Source organism: Dendronephthya gigantea, unplaced genomic scaffold, assembly GCF_004324835.1.
Source record: "Dendronephthya gigantea isolate DGI-Jeju-01 unplaced genomic scaffold, DenGig_1.0 000059F, whole genome shotgun sequence".
Classification (NCBI taxonomy): domain Eukaryota; kingdom Metazoa; phylum Cnidaria; class Anthozoa; order Malacalcyonacea; family Nephtheidae; genus Dendronephthya; species Dendronephthya gigantea.
The window spans coordinates 12,617-39,086 of NW_021163069.1; the positions used below are offsets into that span (position 1 = coordinate 12,617).

The 26,470-nt window shown below is 37.5% G+C and overlaps 3 protein-coding genes across 4 annotated transcripts; 2 read left to right on the plus strand and 1 right to left on the minus strand.

Annotated features, from left to right (window-relative positions):
- Positions 1-700: 700 nt before the first annotated feature.
- LOC114530096 lies at positions 701-26,470 on the minus strand. Of its 2 annotated transcripts, XM_028551685.1 has the most exons (3): positions 26,413-26,470; positions 5,762-5,848; positions 701-2,824 (listed from the first exon to the last, which is right to left on the minus strand). In XM_028551685.1, the coding sequence occupies exons 2-3, from the start codon at positions 5,762-5,764 to the stop codon at positions 1,040-1,042; spliced, it is 1,788 nt and encodes a 595-aa protein (XP_028407486.1). In that variant the 5' UTR covers positions 5,765-5,848; positions 26,413-26,470; the 3' UTR covers positions 701-1,039. The 2 variants fall into 2 exon arrangements, with proteins under 2 accessions (XP_028407486.1, XP_028407487.1); XM_028551686.1 differs by lacking the exons at positions 5,762-5,848; positions 26,413-26,470 and adding an exon at positions 4,708-4,783.
- On the plus strand, positions 13,880-20,784 carry LOC114530028. Its single transcript, XM_028551609.1, has 3 exons — positions 13,880-14,009; positions 17,641-17,740; positions 18,443-20,784. Exons 2-3 carry the CDS (start codon positions 17,689-17,691, stop codon positions 20,782-20,784), a joined length of 2,394 nt encoding a protein of 797 aa, XP_028407410.1. The 5' UTR covers positions 13,880-14,009; positions 17,641-17,688.
- LOC114530095 lies at positions 20,797-25,069 on the plus strand. Its single transcript, XM_028551684.1, has 3 exons — positions 20,797-22,051; positions 22,432-22,858; positions 23,814-25,069. Exons 1-3 carry the CDS (start codon positions 20,843-20,845, stop codon positions 24,662-24,664), a joined length of 2,487 nt encoding a protein of 828 aa, XP_028407485.1. The 5' UTR covers positions 20,797-20,842; the 3' UTR covers positions 24,665-25,069.

Sequence of the window (26,470 nt, forward strand, 5' to 3'; positions counted from 1 at the left end):
TGAGTGGGCGTGTGGGATAGTCTACCGCCGGTCTACGAGCTCCTTTAGGCTTTACTTTTAGGATCAATATACTATATAGTCCTCATAATACTCCCATACTTTTAGGAATATATTATAATAGTCCTTATTGTTTGATAGCTCGCTGTCACTGAGATTATGATAACTGCAGTGATATAGAAAATATGAGTGCAACGTAAATTTGTAGCCAAATGCACTCATTTTTACGATATTTTTTATAAGTTTTCGTGTGAAGTATAGGTATATTTGCGCCTTTTACTGAAGAAATTTGCACTGCCCTCATGCGTAGGGGAAAAGCTCGCAAAAGCTCACCGCACACTAGGAGAACATGCTTACGCTAATATCCACGAATAACTTTTAGCTCTGCAGATAGCTCTTGTGGGCGGCAAACCTAACAAGGAATTACGACTAATTACGGCACAACATGTCAAAAACCCTACAAATTTTGCGAACTGGTATTTTCGATTTATAACTTACTTTTTAGATATACCCAGTAAGCAATTAGAAACAATTTAGACTTTCACTCACTGTGAACATCGGCACAAATTTCGAGTAATGGGGAAGCTGTCGTCATTTTAGAGTTTCGCATAATGTTCAGGCATGCGCAGCAGGCGAGATATGTCAACAAAGAATTGATAAAACACTACGTTTTCTGATTTTAAGGACAATTTATTAAAAAAAATGAACAGGCTGATTCCCTATTCTAATTCTATTCTAATTACAGCTACAGTTTTTCCCAGAAAACGCTAGTCTTAATACACCTGCATCAAGAAAATCCACTTACATGCATTGAGTGGGACATAGGATTTTTTTATTACTGAACGATGATACTGTCAGACTAAGTAGATGCATGCAATTATGGATAATCTGTTAATCTAGCGTTTTTTAGGACACCCTATTTATTCCCAATTCTAGTTCTAATGTTTTGAAAAAAAAACCGCCTCAGCGTAAATGAAATAACTCAATTAATAGTTTTGCTAAATGTTGTAAAGTTCGCAAAAACTTCATGTATGGGTCCTCCTTACATATTACAGCTCTTTGCTTTTCCTGGCTCATGCTCACATCCCTCAGATTTCTTGTTTCCATACTTGTCAGTGATCACCACTCTCAAGACATCTGTACCTGGGTAACTCCAACTGCCAAATGCGAACAATTCTCTCTTCGACCCAGACAGCACCGTCGTCACATCTTGGAAGATTTCACGACCATTGCTCCATTTCGCAGAGTATTTTCCCAACAACTCGAAGATTGCTTTCCATTTGTACTCCAAGTCCTGGACAGTTCTCAGAAGGTTGATGGTGATTTCAGTGTCTTTCGGTACTTTAACGGAAATATCCGTCTTATCCGTTGTCGTGTACGTTTTCGTCGTACTGGATTCGACATTAAAAGAAGATGTGGACGTGACGTCAGTTGTGAAGGTGCTTTTCGCTCCTGCACCAAGTAGTCCTGAACTCACTTCTGTAGATAACCCAACTTTTACCGCTAAAGAGAATCCTGAACCAATCTTGAAGGTGGATGAAGTTGTGATCGATGTCGTAAGCCATTTGGTGCACTTGTATGAATTGGAATAAGCGGAGCATATGACAGGACGGAAACCTTTGACTGGTTCAGGTTTGGCGACGTTCAGTGACGATTTATCTTCGATGTTGAATTTTAAAGCATTGAGCGCCAACATGTTGGAGCGATCGGAAATACTTTTGCATTTGTATGTGTTGTTATCCGCAGATTTATCCATCGCATTCATTGAGCACTGTTTAAGCTGTCCGGAAGTATCTTTAACTTTTATCACAAAATCTGGTTTATTCATCCACGGATCTCCACTGTAATTTCCCATTTTGCAGCATTTAAACTTTTCCAGGCAAAATAATTTGTTACATGAGCTCCTGTATAACCCCGCCATGTAGTATCCTGGTTTGCACGTGCTCCATCCTTGGTCATGGAATAATTTCTTGACATCTTTATTGTAACAATCCCCCCAGCTTTTCGCCTGGGACTTTGGTCGGCAGCATTTGGCCTGTTCGATATTGTATAAGTCATTTCCCGACGTTCTAAAGAGCCCGGTCATGTAGCTGCCGTTATCGCAGGTAGACCAACCTTTGCGATCGAAACTTTTCCACCAGTTGTGGTTGTAGCAAACCTGATCGGCTGGTGATGAATACAGGTAGCCAGGTGCGTCTACACACTTTGCTTCTTCGAGGAGGTAAATCGGATCCTTTTCATGCTTTCTGTTTCTATACATCCCCGCCATGTACCTACCATGTCCACACAGTGACCAGCCTTTACGGTCGAACGATTTCCACCAGTTTGCGTTGTGGCTTCCCACAATTGGTTTAAGAAGGGATTTCATGTAATTCCTGTATCCAGCGTTTGTCTGCCACTCGTGACTTAGTCTACGAAGTATTTGTTTCGCGACATCAATGTCGCCAACGACGCTCACAGAATAAGCACTGGGTCCACCGCAGCAGCTTTGAGGTCCATGACAGGACGACCACGATCGACATCTGCTGGTGCATTGACTGTCGTTTACTTTATTCCCTGTGGGATAAACATCTCCACACTGACATTGGTCCCCCTTCGTCGCCGTCAATACATAACCCTTATCTCTGCACGTTTCTTGACACTTTACGTTGGAGTTGTGACCCCCCATCCGTCTTGTCGGACCTGCGCCGGGAAATGAGGAATAGCATCCTTTAACGGCGTAGGAATTTACTGATCGTTTCTTCCGAGTTTTAACATCTCTCGTTGATATTACCATCGGTAACAAAACGGTAGTTAAAACAAACATCTTTAGACGCATTTTGAATCTCTAAAAGTAATAGGAACATGTTCTGTTGAATGAAGTTTGAAGAAGTTATTTTTAAGAGGAAGTCGTATAAAACATATCTCACAGTAATTTATTCTAATAGGCGACAATAAAGATTCGGAATAAATGTTTGAAGTCTACAGAAAATGAAAATGGTAAAACAGAATAATTATGAAAATTTGACAAACTGAGAATCACGATTTCAATTCTCGGAAGACACGATTTGAAAATCACGACGATTCACTATATTTGATATTATAAATCGTTCCGGAACATGAAACTCCCTAGAATTTCGGGACTTTTTCATGCAGAATCAACCCGGAAGAATTGTATGTTTACTCAGGACCATGCAACGCCGGCCAAAAACCGTTCAGTTCCCCTTCTTAGATATGGTCATTACTGGGATAGTAAAAATATATGAGGTCATGAGCATTGACCGAGGTCTAAATAATTCTTGACATTATGCATAAGCGGAATCCAATAACTTTTTTATTATACTATACATTTAAAGATATCATGCAAAAACGTATACGTATGAGACGATTACATGAAGTTTATCGAGACAAGCAAATCTGTATATAATATATGAGCCAATGTTTTTATTTTCGTGCTCCTTCAGGTTCGAGTTCCTTTACATTAAGTTTGATGAGAATACACCATGGTTTAGAAAGTCAGGAACGACAATACGCACAAAGTGTAACTGAATAATTAACAATTATTGGGTTGAGTGTGATATCGAGAATTAACCAGCCGAAGTTTGCGTTATTCGCCGAAGCGAAGCTGAGGCGGATAACGCAAACTGAGGCTTGATAATTCTCGATATCATGCGAAAACCGAACTCAAAAATTGTTTTGTTATGTACTCCCTTTTTAGAGAGGAAGCCAATGTAATTATTGACAACAAACTAGCGACAAAAAATTACGTCACCTACGGTTAATTTTCAATGTCGGGTAGGTGGCAAGATATTGAGAATAATCTGTAGGTTTTTAGCCAATCACAATCGAGATTGCATTAGTAATGCATAATAATAACTGTTACAGCAATTAATAACACGACACAGTGTTGCAATGGGGATGTTACAAATCAAGGGTCATTATTAAACAGGAAGTCCGCCTAACATCGTGCAGTCATTACGTCAGGGAAAAATAGCATGAAGGGTTTAAATTTTAAAACATCTCGACAAGGTTTGGGAGACATTTTGACATTAAAGCTTTGGAAATTGTATGGAATGACGAGTTTTCGTATTTTTCGCTTTGTTGACCAATGTAGCTATAGTGAATAAGGGTCCTATCGTTTTCGGCATGCAGTTTTAAAAAAATCCAAAATACATCTGGGGCCGGTTGTATCAAGCCCGCTTAGCTTTAAAGGTGAATAAGTCAAAATTAAATAACACTCTTACATCTCTCGTGAATGAGTCAACATGAATATTATGCACTGAATATGTAGTTGTAAACAGTATCTTTGTATTGAGGTTAAAAACATTTAGTTCGCTTGTTGAATAAAACGGCAGACTTGCTTTCTATTTTGAACTTATCCACCGTTTAAGCTAAACCGGCTTGATACAACCGGCCCATGCAGTAAATTAGATCCTATCATTTTCGGCAGGCAGTTTTAAAAAAATCTAAAATACATCTGCAGTAAATTAGATAGGTATATTAGCTTAGGTATATATAGAGCGCATTACCACACACTAACTCTAAATCAGTAGAAGTCATTAATTAGAAAGCGTATTTTCTTGTCATTTTGCCAAATCTTCTCTTAAAATCCACCATGCAAAAACAGATTTTCACTGATTTGACCATGCAGTCAGATAATACAATCGGTACTGTCAAAATATTTTATCGTGTTTTCTCGCACAGTGAGTTATAGTTCTTTTAAAATCTTACCTGTTCGTTTTGACTTCGAACTTTAAATTGCAGACCGTTGTTACTTCAAATTTCTTTCTCGAAGCTTGTGATATAGTTGATCGTTTTTTACCAATTCGTCTTTTCACGATGTTAGTGTACGATTGTTTAAGAAGTGCAAATGATCACCAACTTATATTGGTGGGGATAACGAATGAAATTTACAAACAAACAGGAAGTTCATCTTCCAAGCAAAAGTCAGGTGATGTTACCTTGCAAAATAATTGTCAACGCCGACTAGCAAATATATGATTATCATTGCTAATTCTCGAAGTGCGAGTTGCGAAATGTTTATCAAATACTAGGAAAACACTGTAATTTCTTGTTCAGAGTGATAAGGCGCTTCGAAAATTTTACTCGAGAAACTCACGGGTTTACATTTGTGCATTTCTGTTTTGATCTCAATTAAAATACTGCAACCGACAATTTAAAAAGTAAAGTAAAAACATATTCAGAATAAACAGGACATCTTGAGAGTCAAAATATGAATCAAACGAGAATACTCCCCTAGCTGATTAAGAAAGCCCTCAGATCGAAACGTCGAGATGTGTTTTTGTCTATTTTATAGGCCTATACGTTTGAAATCAAGACACAGGCTTGAGACTGTAAATTTTCGACTATATTTCAAAGTCATCTTCGGAGAGAATGACATTGCTTTTACTTTAAGTTCAAATTTCCTTTCGCAAAGTACTTTGAAAGCACTTGAGAGCTCATAAAACCATTTGAGCTGACAGCTCATGTGCACTGCATGTACACTGCATGTATAAGGTTATAATAAGTTTACACGATTTTTCTTAACCCTGTGCAAGCTTCAAATCTTCAATGCAAAACGCATTTTGCTCGGCATTTACAAATAACAAATTGCGGCGAAAGTCTATATGAATGCAAACCAATTTTCACGATGGCAAATGAAATGTGAACTTTAATTAAAATAATAAAACAAACAATGAATATTGTTCATTTTCCTGTTGTTGGGTATTGTTCCTGCTGTTGTTCATAATTATTTTGCTGAGCTTTTATAAATCTTTTTGCTTACCATGCAAAGAAGTGAGTATTCATATCAGTCGAGGGCCTTTTATTCCGCGATTCTTTATTCATGAATGTAAACCAATTTGCGCTGTGCCTACAATGAAATAATAGGGAGTTTAGGATATACGATATAGTCAGCTCGAAATTGTTGATAACTTATTTTGCTTGAATTGAGCAACAGGAAATTAATTATGCTGCCATAGTAGGACTCTGAAATAAACATTGAACGTTATATTAATGCCGTTCTGGGAAAAATATTTGGTTCAATCATGAAATGGTATATTCGAAGATTTGTCGAATGTTTAATTATAAACAATTATAAACAATATATCTCCAATTATAACCCAACTCGCTCTATTCTCCTGCATAGAAGCAGATGTACACAAGTTCGTGTTCGCCAGATAAAATAAAGTTCGAAAAGGAAATTAATCCTGATTTTGATGCACAAAGAAGTTTTGTAGAAGCAGGAACCCCCTTGCTGGTAAATGGTATGGTATAAGCGGTTAATAATAGCAGTTACGCTTAAACATTAAAAGCAGTCACGCTAAATTATTGATGTGTTTACACTTTTTAAGAGTTATGCATTAATGTTAAAAAGTATAAAACATTATACTAATAAAAATAACTATTAAGATATACATTTATGTATATATACAATCGAGTGATCATCAAAATATTAATAAACCTAATTTTAGGAAGTACACAAATCAACTTATTCTAGGAAGTAGAAAATGAGTTCGTAATATTTACAAATTTAACCTACTATTATATCTATTAATTGCATATACAAGTGGACTACGACTGAATCTTTCAGTTTTTCCTGGATATGGTTAATTGTAGAGTTTCTCTGGGTTAATTCTAGTTTCCCTGTCTCTCACCTCCGATACAAGATGTACAATTGCAAAAAACATGCATGAAAAAAATCCGACAACAGAAATAGTCTTCTAGCCATATTATTTTATATTTTTATATATACATAGAATGTAGATATTTCTTCATATCTAAATATAGAATATCAATATTTCTAGATATAGAATATATATCTTTCTACATAGTTATCTATTCTTCAGTCAGTTTAATTAAACTTATGTACATGCATGCTTATACATCTGATCAAATTTGGTCAAAGCACAGTCTTAAATATAGATGCCTTGGTTTTTTCATGTACCAAACTTGACGCGAATTTATTAGCAGACGCTACGAAGCCGTAATGAAAATCTTTCCATCTTCCATTATCGAGAGCTTGGCATGGGTCAAACGTCGCGGTATAACTATTCATGCACGCAAAACAGGAAGAACAACAAAAGATGAGTGACTGAGTTGTCTCATCATTTATTGTTCAGTCATAAATGCGTTGAAAGCATGGGTAGTGTCGCAGCTTCTCGCAAGAATGATTTTCATTGGCTGAACTTTACAATAAATTTCTGTTTCAACCAATAGCATAGCTTCGTTCTTTAAAAAGCATAGAAACGCATTACCCATTTGGACGAAAGCTTCCGAGAGCTGCGACATGTTCCGGGTAGAAAGCATGTGGGAACGACGTTTGTTCCTGGCGAGGGTGCAGCAAACACGCGTATGACGCTTTTGTTTGGAATTTGAATGATAATTACAACAGCACTGGGGCCTAGCTGTTGTACACTGGTTAGCTTTCAACTGTAGTTAGGGACAGAGTTAATTAGCTGATAGCAGAGTCGTGAATTTCGGAATTAACCGATATTTCATCTGAACGCTATTTGAACAATTAACAATTTTGAAAACTGCGCAGTCATTTCTTAGTTGCTCATCTAGGGCGGGTTGCTTAAAGCTTGATTTATACATATATCAGAGTTAATAGGTTTGTTGTTTATAACGTACGCGTCAACCCTTTACATGAACCACTTTATCTGTGGACACGTTTTCCCCAAGATTTTTAACTAACTATGTAAACATCGGTCGAATATTTTCATCAGTAGATTTCGGGTGATCTTATTTATGCTGACTGCTTCATGTTTAAAAAACCGGCTTCGAATGATAATTGTGTTTTATTTTGTAACATGCACGCGCAGTCTTCTACTGCATACACTTATAAGTGTACGGTAAGCGTGGCTTCGGGTACTTTTGCTTCTTGTATACTTCATAAACAATATCAAATTAAACACTTTATGGCAACCAATATCACACACCTCAAATGGTGCCAAATTCATCACGGGCTGTTATATAGATGACATAATAATATACTATATATATATTAGGCTCACTTACCCAGATTTTCTTTCATCAGCCGATCTTAGCGGTCGAAGCATGCATGTAGGAATACATCGAAAGCAGTATTTTCATTTCAAAATCACAGTTTGGATATACGAATTGTACTTGACACCATCTTGAATTGGTATTTAAAGTAAAAAGTCATAAACAATAATTGTTTAAACTAAGCCGAACAAAGGAAGCTTTGTCGAACGAACCCAAAAGCATACTGCCTTCGTTTGGATATTGTCTGTGTAATCTCTGCCAAGATTTTGTTTGTATATATAACTCATCCTGTAACATAACCCGGAATTGCTGTCGAAATCATTTAGAAATGGCTGAATCTTCTCTTTCAAGCCGTAATCAAAATCCTACTTTCCTTCTTCTATTGTTGAGAGCTTGGCCTGGGTCAAACGTCGCGCTATAAATATTCATGCACGCCAAACGGGATTAACTACAAAAGATGAGTGACTGAGTTGTCTCATTCATGATCTATTGTTCAATCATATACGCTTTGAAATGACGCCTTCGTTGGGAATTTGAATGCATGATTACAACAGCACTGGTGTCTCTTTTTAACTTAGTTTGCTTTCAACTGTAGTTCAGTAGGGGCAGAGTTAGCTGATAGCAGAGTCGTGAATTTCGGAGTTGACCAGTTACACTAAGGGTTTTATACAACCGGCCCCTGTGCATTAATCATGACCATACACGATCGAAATTATCGCAAAGCAACAAAGCAAAAACAATTACGAGAAGCCACTTCGCCATTATATACACAGACGCTTAAATATATATGCATGCTGGCCAACGAAATAACAAATTACACAAAGCCGTCTCTAAGAAGACGTATTCAAATATTAAAACATAAGCATGTTCATGTTGTGGCGAGATATATCGTTTGGAAAGCATTTTTAGATGCATGGTCCGAATTAGAGTCCGAAGACTTTCCGATCTCATGAAGTCGTAGAACCGGAGTTATCATTGCATTGAACATATTAATCGTCAAGCACTCGCTCTATTTTAATGCTAGCACTTTTAATTCATACACTTACTGAGGTTCGCAACAGGTGGGAAGTTTGTTTGAGGCGAGTAATCTTGCATCGTAAAATATTTGAATGACGAAAATTCAGACCCCTATCATAAAAAGACCCCAATCAAATTAATATGGTATACAACAATTAACAACTGCCTAAAAAATCGTCGTCATTATAGGGTATAGTTTATATACAATCGTAGTTCATGCAATAATTCATACAATAAATTATACCCCACAATCACGAAGATTTTTCAGGCATTTCTTAACTGTTGTATACTGCATATTGGAAATACTACAAAATTTTAACCATTACAAACACACAACATATAGTAAGCTAAACTGCAGTAAGACCTAATTCAAGGTCTGGAGGTTAATATAATCTTTTTTAACAAGGTCACTGTAATAAAAAATGCTATGACTATCAAAAACAATGCCAGAATTAAAGACCACTGGAACTCCTGGAAGGGTCTTCCTGAGTAACTATGCACGTATTTCAATAGTTAGAGATTCACTTTACATCGGGCCGGTCCTATGTCTATCAGTAAGTTAAGGCTCTTTCCATTCATCGCAAAGCTATGCCAACTCGCAAACTCGCTGCGAGTGTTTGCATCGAATTAACATAAGCTGCATGTCAAGCATGGTAGTTGGACAAAATTACTCGCAGTGAGCTAGCGAGTTTTTGCGATGAGTGAGTGAGAGCTTTCAGAGTCGTGTATTAATATAGCGACGCTCTGCGGTGTTCTGGCTCTTCGGAAGTTCGGTATTTCCGGCTTCGTTTCTATCCATTAATTAAGTGTATGATGAGATCAGTGCCACCGCCACGGCCTCTTTAATGTTACATTCTTTCACAGATTCTTTCGAGACGGTTTATACTGAGTATTGCATTGCTATCTTAATTATAGTGAAGCTGAAATTCTGATAAATCTGCGACGCAATTTCAACAGGAGCTGGTGCAAAACAAGTGCATAATTATAATGCCTCTTTCGTAATATTAACTATAATATTTTTTCAATCATAATTGTATGGCGTACACCTGATTAAGGCTCTGTTCACACGGTACCGGATTCGCTGGTGATAACATCTTCGTTTGTCGTTATGAGGCAACGGTTGGTAGCAAATGCTTTTTACTTTGATAGATCTCATTCAGGTCTTGGACGCTAAAAATCTTCACACTACCTTGTATTACTTACGAAATTTGACCTGTCCCTATATAGCAATCCGGTAGCGTGTGAACGAGGCCTAAGTGTACCATGTGTATGATGACTGCTACTGCTTCTACAAATTGCTCTATAAATCACGAAATTGCACAAGCGCGTGTTATGAATGTTATTGCTTGGAAGCTTTTGAATGTTGCAACATTGGTTAAAATACGACTGGACATCATCTTTAAACATGATAACCAACCAAATGCCAAGGAATAAAAACGTGGGATCACTTAATTCCATTTATATACGCTGTACTTGTATCGTATATTCAAGTGTAGTTACAAAACTATAATTATATAAAATTACTTGTTGGTGCGATGGATGCATGAACGCAGTACACTACATGCAGTGGGGCACAACTCGAGCATAAATAAAATGTCAAGAAACGTTCGTGCAAGGATCAATCCTGCGCTCCCTGTCGTTGGATAGGAGAAGAAAGACTTTATAAAATGTAGCAAAATTCTCCGATAACATGCTTTGCCCGCAAACCTTGGTATGGCGCTGACCTTTCGTCATTCAAAGATTTCACGATGCAAGATTACTCGCCTCCAACATACTTCCAACCTGTTGCGAACCTCAGGAAGTGTATGAATTAAAAGTGCTAGCATCATAATAGAGCGAGTGACGATTAATATGGTCCACTGCAATAATAACTCCGGGTCTACGACTTCATGAGATCGGAAAGTCTTCCGGATTCTAATTCGGATTTAACGTGTATAAGCATAGCCGGTCTATATTTTCAAAAATTATTAAGGGTTCTAAAACTGCTATCTAATATTTAAATAAGTCTTCTTCTAAAGATATAGTCGAACTAGCTAGAAATACAGTTGTAACCAAACTTGAGTAATAAATTTTAATTGTTGTTTAGTTCCTCGCAAACAGAAATAAAGAGAAATTTGAAAAATTACAACTTCCAATTACGATGAAATAAAAACCAGGCTTAATTGAGCCCGTGATTGAGCGCGACAATAACTCTTTGTTCTATGGTAAGTTGAACAATTTCTTTTATCAAGCTGATGATATGATCTTAAAATTTAACCATTCTTTTTATAATCCACAGAAGAACACACTTTTGTATTCATCGTAAAAAGGTGCAAACAATTGAAATTGTCCTTAGAATTCAATATACAGGGTGCATGCATGTATATGAAAACTACCCCGTATCAGTGAAATGAAGCTTCTGTTGAAATCGATCAATGCACAGGAGCGGTTGTATAAAACTCCTATAGTTAGCTCCGAAGTCCGAAATACACAACTCTGGTTGGCTAATTCTGTCCCTAACTACAGTTGAAAGCTATAGTACTACAGGCCCCAGTGCATGCTGTTGTAATCATGCATGCATTCAAATTCCAAACAAAAGCGTCATACGCGCTGTTTCCTGCACTCTCGAGAATAAAACGTCGTTCCCACATGTTTTCATCGCATTTATGACTGAACAATAAATGATGAGACAACTCAGTCACTTATCTTTTGTTGCTGATCCCGTTTGGCGTGCATGAATAGTTATAACGCGACGTTTGAACCAGGCCAAGCTTGAAAAGAAAGAAAGATTTTGATTACGGCTTGAAAGAGAAGATTCAGCCATTTCAATAATTTCGGCAGCAATTCCGGTTTATGTTACAGGATGAATTATATATACATACAAAATCTTAGCAGAGATTACACAGACAATATCCAAACGAAGGCAATATGCTTTTGGTTTTCACAAAGCTTCCTTTGTTCGGCTTAGTTTAAACAATTATTGTTTATGACTTTTTACTGACTTTAAATACCAATTAAGGATGGTGTCAAATACAATTCGTATATCCAAACGGTGATTTTGAAAAGAAAATATTTCGATATATTGATACATGCATGCTTCCATCGCTGAGATCGGCTGATGAAAGAAAATCTGGTTAGTGAGCCTAATATATATATTATCTTCTGTTATATAGTTCTATATAGTAGCGCGTAATGAATTTGGCGCCATTTAAAGTGTGTGATATTGGTTGCCATAAAGTGTTTAATTTGATATTGTTTATGAAGTACACTAGAAGCAGAAGTACCCAAAGCCACGCTTATCGTACACTTATAAGTGTATACAGTAGAAGACTGCGCGTGGTTATAAAATAAAGCACAATTATTAAAGGAAGCCGCTTTTTTAAAAACATGCATGCAGCGGTCAGCCAAAATAAGATCTGCCGAAATCTACTGATGAAAATTTTCGACCGATGTTTACATGGTTAAGTAAAAATCTTACGGGAAAAACGTGTCCACAGACACAGTGGTTCATTGACCTATTAATTGGATTTATGTATATATCAAGCTTTAAGCAACCCGCCCTAGATGACCAAGCTAAGAAACGATTGCGCAGTTTTCAAAATGGTTAATCGTTCAAATAGCATTCAGATGAAATATCGGTATGCATTCGGGGTCATATATAGGGTCTGGGGGGGAGTGTAACCCAACTTTTGTTTGTATTAGATCGAAAAGCCTAGTATTATAAGGCATTTATTATATGGCAAGCGTCACTTTCGATTAAATTGAGCACAGGAATTGGCTGAGAAGAATTTTCAGCGTACATCACTCTCCGACACTCGCCCGTAATGGACCGACGTTACCGATGATCCATTGCGAGATGAAAAACAAAGAAATTCTTCGTGCGTTCTTGTCCAAACAAACTATTTTTTTTGGTTATTTTAACCTATATCAGTTTTTACAGTGCGAGAAAAAATATTTATGAATGCGAACGAAATACTTTTGCGCTGAAGACTTGAAGCTTGCACATCGTTAAGAAAAATCGTGTAAATTATAATAATTTTTTTGACCTAATATTATAGACATTATACAATATAATTTTATAACCTTAAATGCATATACTCATGTCTCACATGTCTAATGGAATATATAACATTACGTACATATACGCATGTCTGAGAATGGCCTTCATAGCTGTTTGAGTTTTATGATCTGTCAAGAGATTTCAAAGTACTTTCCGAGAAGGAAATTTGAACTTAAAGTGAAAGCATGCAATTGCAATGTCATTCTGTCTGAAGATGACTTTGAAATAAAGTAAAAAATTTACAATCTCAACCTGTGTATTGTGGTATAACAACGCCAAAAATAGACAACAATAACAGTTCTGGACGTTTCGACCTGAGGACCTTCGTCAGGTCAGTTTGTACATGCTTGTTTGACTCGTATTTTGACTCTCTAAATATTCTGTTTATTCGGCATTTGTTTTTTACTGTACTTTCTTAAATTATCGGCTGGTCGAATTTGAACTTGTTGTAACTTATTCAGTAATATTTTGATTGAGATCAGTGAACCATGCAGTGAGTTTCTCGAGTTAAAATTCTCGAAGCACTAATTTCTGCGGTGTCATTTCATTAGCGTTCTGTTACTCTCAACAAGAAATTAGAGTCGTTTTCCTTGTATTTGATAAACATTTTACAACTCGCACTTCGAGAATTATCAATGATGATACATATTTGCATCAATATGTAAATATATATTTCGGTAATCTCCCATGCACTAGTCGGCTTTGACAATTCATCCGCAAGCCACTATATCACCCGACTTCTGCTTGGTAATTGAACTTCCTGTTTCCTTGTAAAGTTCATTCGTTACCCCCACCTATAAGTTGGTGATCATTTGCACTGGACAGACAGTCTCACACTAACACTGCGTGCATTTGCAAAGACGGCCGGCCTGGTGTAAAACGATCAACTATATATTAGCTATCACAAGCTTGAGGAAGAAATTTGAAGAAGCAACGGTCTGCAGTTGAAGTTCAAAATCAAAACAAACAGGTAAGATTTAAAAGAACTATAACCTGTGCGAGAAAATATGGTAAAATTTTTTAACTGTACCGATTTTATTACCTGACTGCATGGCCAAATCAGTGAAAATCTGCTTTTGCATCGTGGATTTTAAGATCACAAGTTAACAGGGCGCTTATATATATATAATGTGTGGTAATGCGCTGTATATATATCTATAATCTAATATACCTATTTAATTTAGTGCAGATATATTTTGGAATTTTTTAAAACTGACTGCCGAAAATGATAGGACCTTTAGTCACTAGCTAGCTATATTGGTCAATATAGCGAGCTAAAACTACGAAAACTCCTCATTCCTTATTCCAAATTTTGCTCACGTTGAATTCCGTAGAAAACGTTTCTATAGTTGATATAAATTAACCTACAGGGGCAAAACTGATTACCTCAGTAACTTCGATATGCCTTGATTTACAAGAAACAACCAAGGCAAATTGTAAATACTCGATAATGTTCTCAAATTTTGCGGAATTCACAATGCAACAATTGAAGGATATTTTAACAAATATGCAAATTATATGGTTTAGTTTAAAGACCTGTTAAAATGTTAGTATATCTAAGGTTAATCCACCTCTCTTTCAGTCAGTTTTATGAATTTGATTTATTTTACGCTAGGCATGGCTCCTGACTTTATCTAATGCCTGTTGCTATTTATTTCGTAATGCGCACAATAGGATAAGTGTGCATGCCCAGGGAAGAGAAAATAGGGATTAATTTCATCCGTAATTCAAAATCTAACATATGCATAGTGTTGGCTCAAGGCGGCTACAGCGATTAGTAGCAATTCGAACGAGTGTAATTAAACACGAAGCAGCGTTTGTCAAATACCCGTGTAGTCTCAAACGCTTCTCTTACACGAAGACCAAAGTCTTAAGATCAACGATGAATTCCAAAAGCAAATTATACTACTTGGTCTCTTGTATATACTTGATGATATCATGCAAGATTTCACACATTTCGAATTTTAGTTTATGATGGCCATTTGGTGTTAATGGATTTTTTCACCTGCCACACTGATTCACAATGCGATACAAAACGTACTTGATTTAGACATAGTAAGACCAATATTAAGCCATGCATGGGTCCACGAAAGATCCTTAATTAAGTGGGGGAGGCTAATATTCATATTATACTCGTGAAAAGAAAACAAATTGAAAAGAAACTAATAATGCTAAAGGTGAATATATGGATATTAGCCCGCCCCATGCACATAAAGATCTTCCGCGACCCCTGCCCAGTTACTTGTTACAGAAGAAATCAATGGTGTTAATAAATCCTCCCAATATCAGATAACATTGTGGGTGAACTTCCTGTTTTTGTCGATTTAATTTCATGCTCCGTGCACATAAAAGCCGCTGATATCTTGCGCGCTAGCTACTAGTTAAACATTTGCAACATACAAAGACGGAGCAACATTAAAAACGAAGAACTAAGACAAAGTCCTGCAGAAGTTCCTCATCAAACTCAGGTAGGATTTTAGAAAAACTAATTGTCCCGAAAGTGAACTAAATCTTTTGGTCCAAATTCATTTTATGTTTTGATTCAAATATCCAAGAGAGGTTTTGACAGAAAGGTTTCGTAAATAAACTGGTTTACTTTTGCATAGCCCAACTTTTTTAGTTATACTTACCTGGCGTCGCTTTAATGAGTAGTGATGCGCGTTCATTGCCGGACACTGTATGATTGATGTTCATTAGCTGATTTGTGAACATACATGACATGTGTTATATTTGAAATGCGACTTGATGATTGCCTTTCCCGTTAGTGGTTTCCCGTGGTGTTGTTTCGTCCTATGCCCGAAAAATTTCTTTTGAAAAGGATTGTTTTAACTTATATTTAACACGAAATATGAATACACAGTCTCCCAATGACCCGATTAAACTGTCAAGCGACGGTCTTGGCCGAAACTGGTACCGCTAAGGAAGATCTTTACTTGTACCAGTCCTGTTAGGCTCAGAGCAGCATGGCAGCTCACTCCAATATTTTTCCCATCAAGTGTGCTCCATGCAGCTGTTTAAAATAAACAAGAACTGAAAATTTTAATTCATTTGCATCAGGTTCGGACATGAAAGAGCGACCAAAGTTTCACCAAAGCCTAGAAGCCTAAACACATGCAAACCATATGTGTTTCACATGTGATATCATATGTGGTTCACATGTGATCATATGTGATTCACATGTGAATACACATGGTTATAGGGAATCTACATGTGAACCACATGTGATGCGCATGTAGTTACATGCCCTTACGGTCCATATTTCTGTCGAAAGGAGGTGAACCTCATTGGTAACTGCCCGCCAGTGAGTTTAAACTATGCGTAGTGCACTCTACACTCAGTGTGCACCATATATATAGTTTATAGTTATATAGTTATAGTTATATAGTGCTTGAATTAAGGTTATCCACTGGATAGTGACTTTTTCAAAGCTCGAACTAAATATATAGAGATCTTGAAATCGATGAAATCTTTTTGGTGTTATAAATCACAATGAATTTGACAGGTTGTGTCAAATGCCGCAGAAGCTTTTTAGTTTTTTTAAACAAGAAATTCGCTTTGTTTGCCAAGATTCGTAGCCAAACTTTGAGCCTTGCATGATCATCACAATCAATCACTAATTGTCTCTTAACTCGTTTGATTTTCATTAATTTTCCGATATCCACGATATTTCGAATCCACAATGCGCAAAAAACCTAAATGGTCGCACGCGCTCGGCAGTGCATGTGCTCATATATTGTTAATAAACTGTACAATTTTATAGATACATAAAATTAGTTGAATGAGCAGTCCATAACCAGAAATTCGGGACATTAATTATCATAAAAGTCAATTATGCCAGGATTTCGCAATCAAAGACTGCTGCCTTGTTATAATTGAATTGTATTAGGCACGAGTTAATGTAGTTTATATGTTGAGATTCTTTATAAGGATTTTGAACGTCTGGCAACTTAGCAAAGGAACAACACACTGAGACATTTTTGTGGCATATAATTTGGGCAGGAAGCGCTCGAAAAAAGGTCTAGAGGCTCTAATTAACCTAAGTTTTTCCTAGAGGAACAGGAGGACCTCTAAGTTGCAGAGGGTGTGAGCCAGCTCTGTGCATGTTGTTCAGTGAGTTGAGACCTGATGATCTAGGGACCACCATTAGTTATACTGAAACAGTGAGAGCACTCAAAACCTGACAGAGCATGCAAAAACTATAGGTTTTTCTAGAGGAACAGGCGGACCTATAGATAACAGGGGATAAGGCGGACCCCTGTTCAGGTCAGTCAACTCTCATCAACTATCATTCTCGTTTGACCAGGGCTTAAGATGGAAGTTGCTTTAATTTCAAATTTTGTCTCGTGTGTTCAGTGGAATGAATATAACATTAATTAATTAATAAACATTAATAAATTAACATTAATTAACTAATTAACATTAATTAAATAATAGTTATTTATTACAGTTCACTGCGTGCCTTATATAATTCTATTATAACGAGGCAGCCATCTTTGATTGCGAAATCCTGCATGGCATTATGATAATTAATGTCCTGAATTTCTCCATGGTGATGCTTATCATGCAACCATTCATTTACTGCAATTTAAAATTTTTTGCAGCCTACGAATTTAATTTGCTGAAGGACTGTCGCAGCATTTGAACTGACAATGCTTTTAAGAATTCTTGTGGTTTTGTGGACAATCATTCATGCTTATCAAGGTAACAGACAAGTTCAGTAAATAACAAGATCGGCAAAACACCAAAAATATTGTCTAATGTCTGGGAAGGGTTGAGAAAACACTCGATCACTAAGGGGCTGTTTACATGAGCCCGGTTACCCGAGATTCAACGAAGCGTGAGATGTTTTTGAGGTATTGAAATGAACAGATGACATGATCCTGGCAGTCGTATAATCACCATAACAATATCATGTGCTTGTTTGGGGTCATAAAGACTTATTTCAATACCTCAAAGTCCTCTCACGCTTCATTGAATCTCGGGTAACCGGGCTCATGTAAACAGCCCCTAACTGAGTGTCTATTTTTTAAATTCGGAGAAACCACGTTTTTTATCATATTACATCATTATCTAGCACTTATATTAAATCCTAATCATGCATGACGAGTTCTTTGTGACAATTCTTTGTGTTGAGCGCATTATTCTTCGCGACTTCGTTTATTTTATCACATGCCAAGTTCATTACTTTATTTAACTATAAGTTTGGATGTTTCCAAGAAACTGCATGTGTCGTTGCTTTTGTTTCGAGAGCTACTATTCAAGCCGGATATTTCTAAAATTAATGGAAATATTGCAATCGATTTATGTTAAACGTCAAATGTCGCCAGAATTTTGTAATGATTAACTTATACATTTAAACAATTTTTTTGAAATTGACACATTTATTTTTGTTCTTTCCCACAGCTTTCGAAGTTGGCAAGTCTTTCAGCATTCTAGATGGTCTAAAACCAGTGCTTCCGAATGCTAACAGCTTTAACCAAACATTTTACCCCGTAGACAGTTCTAACCTGTTTCAAAATGTCCAAACAAAGACTGTCCAGAGCTCATATTCCCATTTCGGTTATTTCATTCAGTTAACCTACCACGCAGACGAAAATGACTTGATAAAAGTTTTCTTCTCTATGTGGAACTTTGCGGAAGAAAAGCGTTATGCGGGACCGTTGACCCTTCAACAAAATGTCAACGGGGAAACCAACATGAAAAGCGAACATTCCAGTCTTCTGGGAATATCTCCAGAAAACCTGATGGGAAAAGTGTATGTGCTGGCTCGATACTGGAAAGTACTGAACACAACCATGGCTGTTGACGTCCCAACATCGCCACTAACAAATACTGTCCTGAATTCTGGCGGCAATAAGATACTTGATACGTTTTCAGAGTACGGCACTCATTACGTATCCGGTTACCAGATGGGAGACCTCATCTATCAAGTATTTGTTTACGATAAAAACGACGCAGAAAGAGTCTTAAAATTTCCCTTCAATAATCCAAATTATGGTTTTGGTCTTTGGGGACATTACTATCGCATGTACACTGAACTAAAAACAGAACGTGGTAAAGGATTTTGTCTTGAAGCAGGTAAAGTTCTAACAGCTAGCAATGATCCTGCTTGGCTAAATATCGCATCACAGCTCCGAGATGATGTCTTCAGAGTTCCCCAAAGTATCTTTATGTTTGTGGCTCAATATGGAGGATACTTGCTCCCGAGGAAATTAACAACTATTATCCCGATAAAACTCTATTTCAAACCCTTGGTCACTAAACTACTGCCAGGTGATTCGAAATTACAAAAAGTATGGAACGACGTATTATCGGCGACAGTTTTCCAAAAGTTTGGCCCAGAAAGTCAACCTAACTTTTCAACCATTATTGATTCTGGAATTGAAGACTTTTACGACAGTTTTAATCCCAGTCTCGTCACCTCAACGGCAACAAACTATGTCACAATAACGCGAATGTCATTTGTATTGAACGACTTTTTCGTATCCAATCCAACCTTTGTAACACACGTTTTCATCTTCGCCGATGTTCTAAAACTTCGCGCCTCAAAGATAAAGCTACCAGGATCTCAAAAAATTTACCTTATCTGTCGAGAGATGGTTGCACTATCATCTAACAATATCGCCCCGGAAATAATCGTCGGTGCTTATGACAATTCTGTACCGACGCTCAAGATTGTGGCAAAAACCATGCGCGGAGTTTTCAAAGTCACCCAAGCTAAAACAAATGAACACTTCACATATGCAAACGACGAGGTTTATAAAACATCAAAACACCCATCTCATTCCGGACAATATAGCGTCAGCACAGATAACAGCAAGAGGCTTTACAAACCTGATCGGATTAGTCTGCCAGAGTTATATTTTTCCGAAAATACGTTATACGAAATGAAGTGGTTACAAGACGGTCTGGTTAGCAGTGTTCAGCTATCAGTAACGACGATTGAAAGCATTCTCACTCTTCGTTCATACGCCGCCGACTCTGTGAACACAGCTAGAAAATGCTTAAAGTGGATGACCGATTTTCTCACAATGAAAAAACCGAACAGCACTACTCAGTTACCCACTGATTTGGAGATGGCATTGGCGAGGGCTCTATTGATAAGCAAGACAAGATTAAATAAGTATGCTCAGTCTAGACAGCTTGTGCCTAAATTGACTTTTTCAATGTATAAGCCACTTTACGATAAACTGCTAGCCGAAGTTTCCGCGTACGAGAATATCTTTCAAACTATCTCGACAGAAATATTTTATCACAAGTCCCGCGAAACAACTACACAGACAATGAAAGAACTGAACGACAACGTCAAAAGAATTGGCTCATTCCTTGTGCAGAAAACCGAAGTAGGCGCCCAATATCAAGACGACATTGCTGGCACCAATCAACAACTGCATGACCTAGAAAGTGATAGAATAAGTCGTGAGCAAGAACAGGCAGCGATTCTGTGGACGGAAATTACTAACACACAAAAGGAAGTAACAGACGCCGGTATTGCCTTAAAAGAGGCAATAGAAAAATGCAAAACAGAGCAAATCATATCAGCTGGGTTTGGTGTTATCAGCGTAGTGGGATCCCTATTCACCGGGGGAGCTGGCGCTCTGAACATCGCAAAGGACATTGAAGGAATTGTTCGAGTGGCAAAGAAAGTAGAAATTGCTATAGGCATTATAGAACAAGTTAATAAACTGTACAGTCTCGGAAGAGAGTTGAGGAATGATATTGGGAAATATTATACCGAGTTTTGAGGTCGATGCGGACAGTTTTCCAACCGATCTGGAGTGGGATGATTTTGATGTAGACGTGATGTCATATACGTCTTATCTTCCTGATCAGGTTCACAGAGAAGCACTAGACTTCCAACGAGTTGCGAAACGCTTATCAGCACGAGGCAGAAAATACTTGAGCATTGCAGCAAATATTGCTGCCATGAAATACAAACAAATAAACCTTGAAATGCAAAGAGACCTCGCCAAACGACAAAGTGATCGTCTGAGAACCCTCAAAACAACAGTGATACAGAAGGATATCACAGACAATGCAGCAAATACGACAGACCTCTTTGAAATTGGAACTATCATTAAAATGAGAGAGAACCAGGTTCGAACACATCTCGTTCAATCGTTTGGCTTCATGGACGCTGCCTTACAATACTACTACTTCCAGAAACCAACCGTGATCAAACGCTACGATACCTTGTCTATCCAAAGAGCCGCTGCGAAACAAGTCCAATCAAGTATTACGATTTTGGAAAGGTTTCCTTCCGCACCCGAAAATGTTAAACGACCTATCGAGTACAATATCCCTGGGGTTCGCGTACAAGAACTCTTATCCCCTGATGGCTGCGAGAAAGAAATTAAATTGAGTTCTGTGGAGTTTCAGAATTATATTCGTGTGCGAATTCTGAGAGTTGAAGTGCGCGCTGACAACATCGCGAATGTGTCAAACGACGAAGCCTACATAGAAGCCACAGCTTCTGGTGAGTCCTTCCAAGACAGAGACTTAAAACGTAATCCTATATCATTTTCTACCGCACCGAAAAGTTACCGTTTTACCTACAATATAGTTACTAAAGAGGCAATTGTCACTTCGCAACCATCATCTGATTTCGATTCAAAATTCATTAAAATGACACCATTTGACAAGTGGGTCTTTCGGCTTCCAAACGTCACTACAAATAAAGATCTTCGCTTCTCGTCTGAACTCACAACGTTAAGAATTAAGTTTTACGTCAACGCAATCTTTGACCCTCCTCGATTATCCAGTCGACGAAGAAGAATCCGTAGAAGTGATGTTTCTGGTAGTAAGCACGATCTTCTCCAAAGAATTAATGGTCGCTCATTAGTTCGAAATTGGGATGCAATAATGGCAGTTAGCGCCGAACGCGTGAACCAAATTTGGAAACAACAATATGACAATCAAACTAAAGCTGGATTTGTGAAGAGCATAGCAACAGAGAGGACAGTGGATTCCGATTATGGTTTTATGATAACGTATGCAAGATGCTTTCTTGAGGTACGTACCAAGACTAAATTTCTCTGCATCACCACCAAGTATTCATTATAATAAGTGTACTAAGAGTGCTCAACGAGATTAAGAAAAATATACAGAACAGAGAACAATGACACCTGTCAGCCGAATCCCATAGCTATCAGTGGGGCGTTGAAAATTCTAGATATATCTGCATAAAATAAATTATTTTACATGACAGCCCACAGATTTACTTTCAGAGTATTCCAAGTGTTCTCGAGCAGAACCTAAACTAACTTCTTGCATGGATATAAGTGAGCCATAAATATATTAAGAGATGCATAATTTGCCCTAATGTTACAAATTAAAACCCGGTGACATGCATGAAGCAGCATATTTTTTTCTGTTCTTGTTTTTCACTGTAGGTTGGCCCGCCAAAAATTCAATTTATCGAACATAATCATAACGAAGTTGCGCTGACGTTCGAGATAAAGAGTGGGAAAGTTGAATTCACTTTATTCAAAAGAATAAAGGGACGAATTCCGGAAAATGCCTTTAATGTCTTAAATCACACGATAAATAGAAATGCTGCAGTAACTGCTATTGTTAGGCTAACTCAAATAAAAGGAAGATTAACTAATGAGTCATTAGTGGTCCTAGATTTGTCCACCGCCATTGTTATCGTTCCTCACTTATTTAATGGTGATTCCACTGAATTCAACCTGGCTACTCAAATTAGAACCTTCTTCGCCAAACGTTTGAGTTCCAGAGACTTCGAAGTTGCTCGAATCACGTACGAAGACGCTCTAACGCCTCGTTCCCTTGTACCTGATCGTTTCTACCTGGCTACAGGTGATGTGGTACTAGAATAGAATGTTTTTATAACCAAAATGGAGAGATTAAGATCTACGATGCGATAGATCGGGCGACGAGGTTTCATTCTCAACACGAAAGTTTCAGTTTCGGCTCAGAGTTTTCGCCCCACATTTATAGTCTCTTTGCTTGTGTGTCGTAAGTCTCAAATTCTCCGCTAATATTGGTTTCCGCTCTTTCTTTTCCCGCCATATGCGCGATAAAAGAAAAAAGTTAGTTCGAGATGCAGTTTCAAAGAAAAACAGTACTGTTTACTATATAATTTCAACGAATGATGTTAACAATGCTAATTTATGTTTTTTACTCAAAACGTTGACGATTTTTTCGCATTGATCAGGCATTGCACTTCTGCACTGCTACAGTTTATGTTAATGACTGTGAAATCTCAAAATATGTGTATCGTTGCCGGTGTAATTCAATACCATCAGATCATAGGCAGCCCGGTCAATGCGGGTACCGCATACTATCTTATGTATATAATTATCCTATAAGGCTGGCAATTTTCTGACCAGAATTATAATGCATACATTAATACCATCGCTTAAAACACAAAAATTAACCTAGTTTCCTGAAAAGAAACTAGATATAAAACACCTTGGATATATTTACCAAATTTATCTGTCATTTTTAGACTTGAAAACAACTTAAAAATGCTTAAATTTCGCAAATAAAAAGTATATTTTTATCAAAATTTTGTTAAAAAGAAGCGGAATGCAATTTACTCGTCTAGCGTCATGATCGGAAAAATTGTCGGCAAATTTCTGATTTGCTGTTGAAAGTTCTAAAAATCACGTAAGACATTTTTTCTTCGTTGAGTTGGCCAGAAATTTGCCAATGATTTTTCCGATGATGACGTTTGTCGGGTAAAATGCATGGTGCCTCTGTTTGAAAAAATGCCAGAAGACGAGACACTAACATTTCAATAATTTTTTAGGCGGCTTTAAACCAGACGGTTCAGGTACCGGGAGCCTCTATATTTTCTTCCGCACACATTTTACCAGCTCCTCGGCGACAGTTAACACACCGAGAGATTTCAACGATCCCATCACGATCGACCGACAGGTCATTCCGAATGGTTACGAAGTAGTTTTATTTATAAACAACAGAATCATCTTCGGTGACATCATGGTGAAAGACATAAAGAAAAAATTATCATTTAGTGTGCAGACGAAAGATTTCCCAGGTATGACCGAGAGTCAGCAATCCAAGTATGTCGTCGGAGTTCACGACGCGAAGTACCATTTTAGCTTACGGGCACAAGCAGGAAAAGTTGACGTGTCGATTAGTGCAAGAAAATTCAAAGTTAGATCAAGTAATAGAGGAAAGAAGATTAAAGTGACTTGGGAAGTAGAAAACCAGCCAATAAGGATACCATATTATGTAGAAAAATGCGCCGGACGTGTTATGTATAAATGCTGGAACGAACGAAGAACAAAAACGAAAAACTTTGATGTGAACTTCGTCAAGTACTACAAACCAAATATCGATCAGGCCCAGACCATTACGTATACAGGCGAGTCAGCGACGGTGAATGTTGATTCGGATTCCGTGTCGGGATGGGATATATTTTGGAACAGTGGTACCTCATTACGACGTGCCAAAAGAAAAATCGAGTCAAAACTTCGAAATTATCTCGAAAAATTAGATTTCAATTTCAGAGATATTTCAACATTCGCTATTACGCAGGTTCTTTTTCCGAACCAGGATGTTTTTCAACTGGAAGAGGTGTACATTCCTGGTGATATGGTGATCTTCGGACGTGTCAAGACGAAGAAGACAAAGTAATCGAAACGTAAACATATTGCAAAAGATAAGAAGAAGTTTAATTTTTCTCTGAGCTATCAGGGGTTTAGATAAGTTTTATTTTAGGGATTTAGTTTTATAGGTTGATTACCTTAACAATCAATGTGTTCATCACCTTAACAATTCAAGTAGAAGTCAAGTCTGTATGTAAACAAACGGTTTGTTTAAATTTTGAACTTTTATACTTTTTGAAATACGTTGTGTTGTCTGAATATCTAACAATATTTACGTTCACAACGCTTTAAATCAGTATAGCTACTAACTTTTTTTGTTATGAGAAGAAATGTTTAGAAATTTTGAAATTCACAATCGTCATTGTATCGTATTGAACCGATGTATGTTATCAGCTTATATATGCTCATGTGAAAGCCTGCACTTTTTTAATAATAACACATGTTTTCGTAGCTATTGTCTGAGTGTTGTGTTCTAACAAACAATTCCTCTCTTGTGACTATCAGAGCAGAGTTGCAAAAAGAGTTCAACCTTCCTCCGGTAGGATTTCAAGTTTTGAAAACCTTCAAAATGACGTTACGTCACTGAGTCAAGTGGCAGCCAGCATAAAGAAATATTTGGTTTTTTATTACATGCATGTGATCAATTAGAGTGTTCAACTTTGTTCAGCGTTCACAAATCTCATTCAAAGCAAACCTTCCTCCGGGTGGTACCCTCGTACCCGCAGCTTTTTTGCAACTCTGTATCAGAGAAATCTTACGACGAGCATACGGATTTCATCCTTAGGGCTGCTTTCCACTTACACGTTTTTTATACGCACGTACACGCACGGAAAATTTGAAATGCTTCTAAATTTTTATTATTTAACATCCAGGTCTACAAGTGCATACTAAAATATGCGGAAAACTAAGTTCCTTTGATTTATTCACATCGTTTTTTCAAAGGTAGCATGTATAAGGATTTAGACTTTTACGTGCGTGTACGTGCGTATGAAAAACGCGTAACTGGAAAGCAGCCCAAAAGAAACGCACTGGTATGCACGTGACTGCATGTGTATAAAATGGTAAATTTATGGTACACATACAAAAAACTTTCTCCGTGCTTCTATTATACAGACACAGTTACGAAACAGGATCTGCGACCAGACATGCAGCAGCGTGATAATTAACATTTAACACCTATTTACTGCGAACGAAGGAAACATTATGTTTTGTGGACCCGAGACCTGTCGATATTTATCTGCCGATCCTCGCGTTTAAACCGGCCGCACACGAGACCTATGTGCTGAGCTAAAGCCTGAAGCATGCACTCATGTCACTCGTGACATAGTTCTTAGTCTGCGGGGGGGGGGGGGGGGGTTGAGAGGGTTGGATTGAGGGAGGTGGAAATTTGAGTTATTCTGTCATTCGTGTCGTAAAAATGAGAGATAAAATATCAAAATTTTGTCCGCGCAGACTATAGGGAGATGTTTAGGCGACAATTGTTTCACGATGAGGAATGCTTTTCGTTTGCAACTGGTTTCCAGTTTAAATAATCCTGATAATCTTCTTTTGGCGTCATTGATATTTTTTTGGTCACTTTAAAACCTTACATCACATATTGTCGAAGGCGTACTGTATGTAAGACCGCAAGAGGAACTTGGACACACGCACGTACACCTCTGGCCACCCAAGATTTTCACACTTCTATGGCGTAAAATTCATCAGCACGCTACTGCCAATACTTGCATGAAGCAATATCAAAATAGAGTAATCGTATAAGATAATGATGTGACTTACCCAAGTTTCGTCTGCTAGTCCCCCGAAGCATGAGTTATCGCACGTTCCGACGATGACC

What these genes read in the sequence shown, in the direction of transcription:
- LOC114530028 (XM_028551609.1), top strand. Translation starts at nt 17,689, where the DNA reads ATGCTTTTAAGAATTCTTGTGGTTTTGTGGACAATCATTCATGCTTAT. An exon ending in AATCATTCATGCTTATCAAG is followed by an intron (nt 17,741 to 18,442) that starts GTAACAGACAAG and finishes TCTTTCCCACAG; the next exon opens with CTTTCGAAGTTGGCAAGTCT.
- LOC114530095 (XM_028551684.1), top strand. Translation starts at nt 20,843, where the DNA reads ATGTCATATACGTCTTATCTTCCTGATCAGGTTCACAGAGAAGCACTA. An exon ending in ATGCAAGATGCTTTCTTGAG is followed by an intron (nt 22,052 to 22,431) that starts GTACGTACCAAG and finishes TTTTCACTGTAG; the next exon opens with GTTGGCCCGCCAAAAATTCA. An exon ending in TCGTTTCTACCTGGCTACAG is followed by an intron (nt 22,859 to 23,813) that starts GTGATGTGGTAC and finishes ATAATTTTTTAG; the next exon opens with GCGGCTTTAAACCAGACGGT.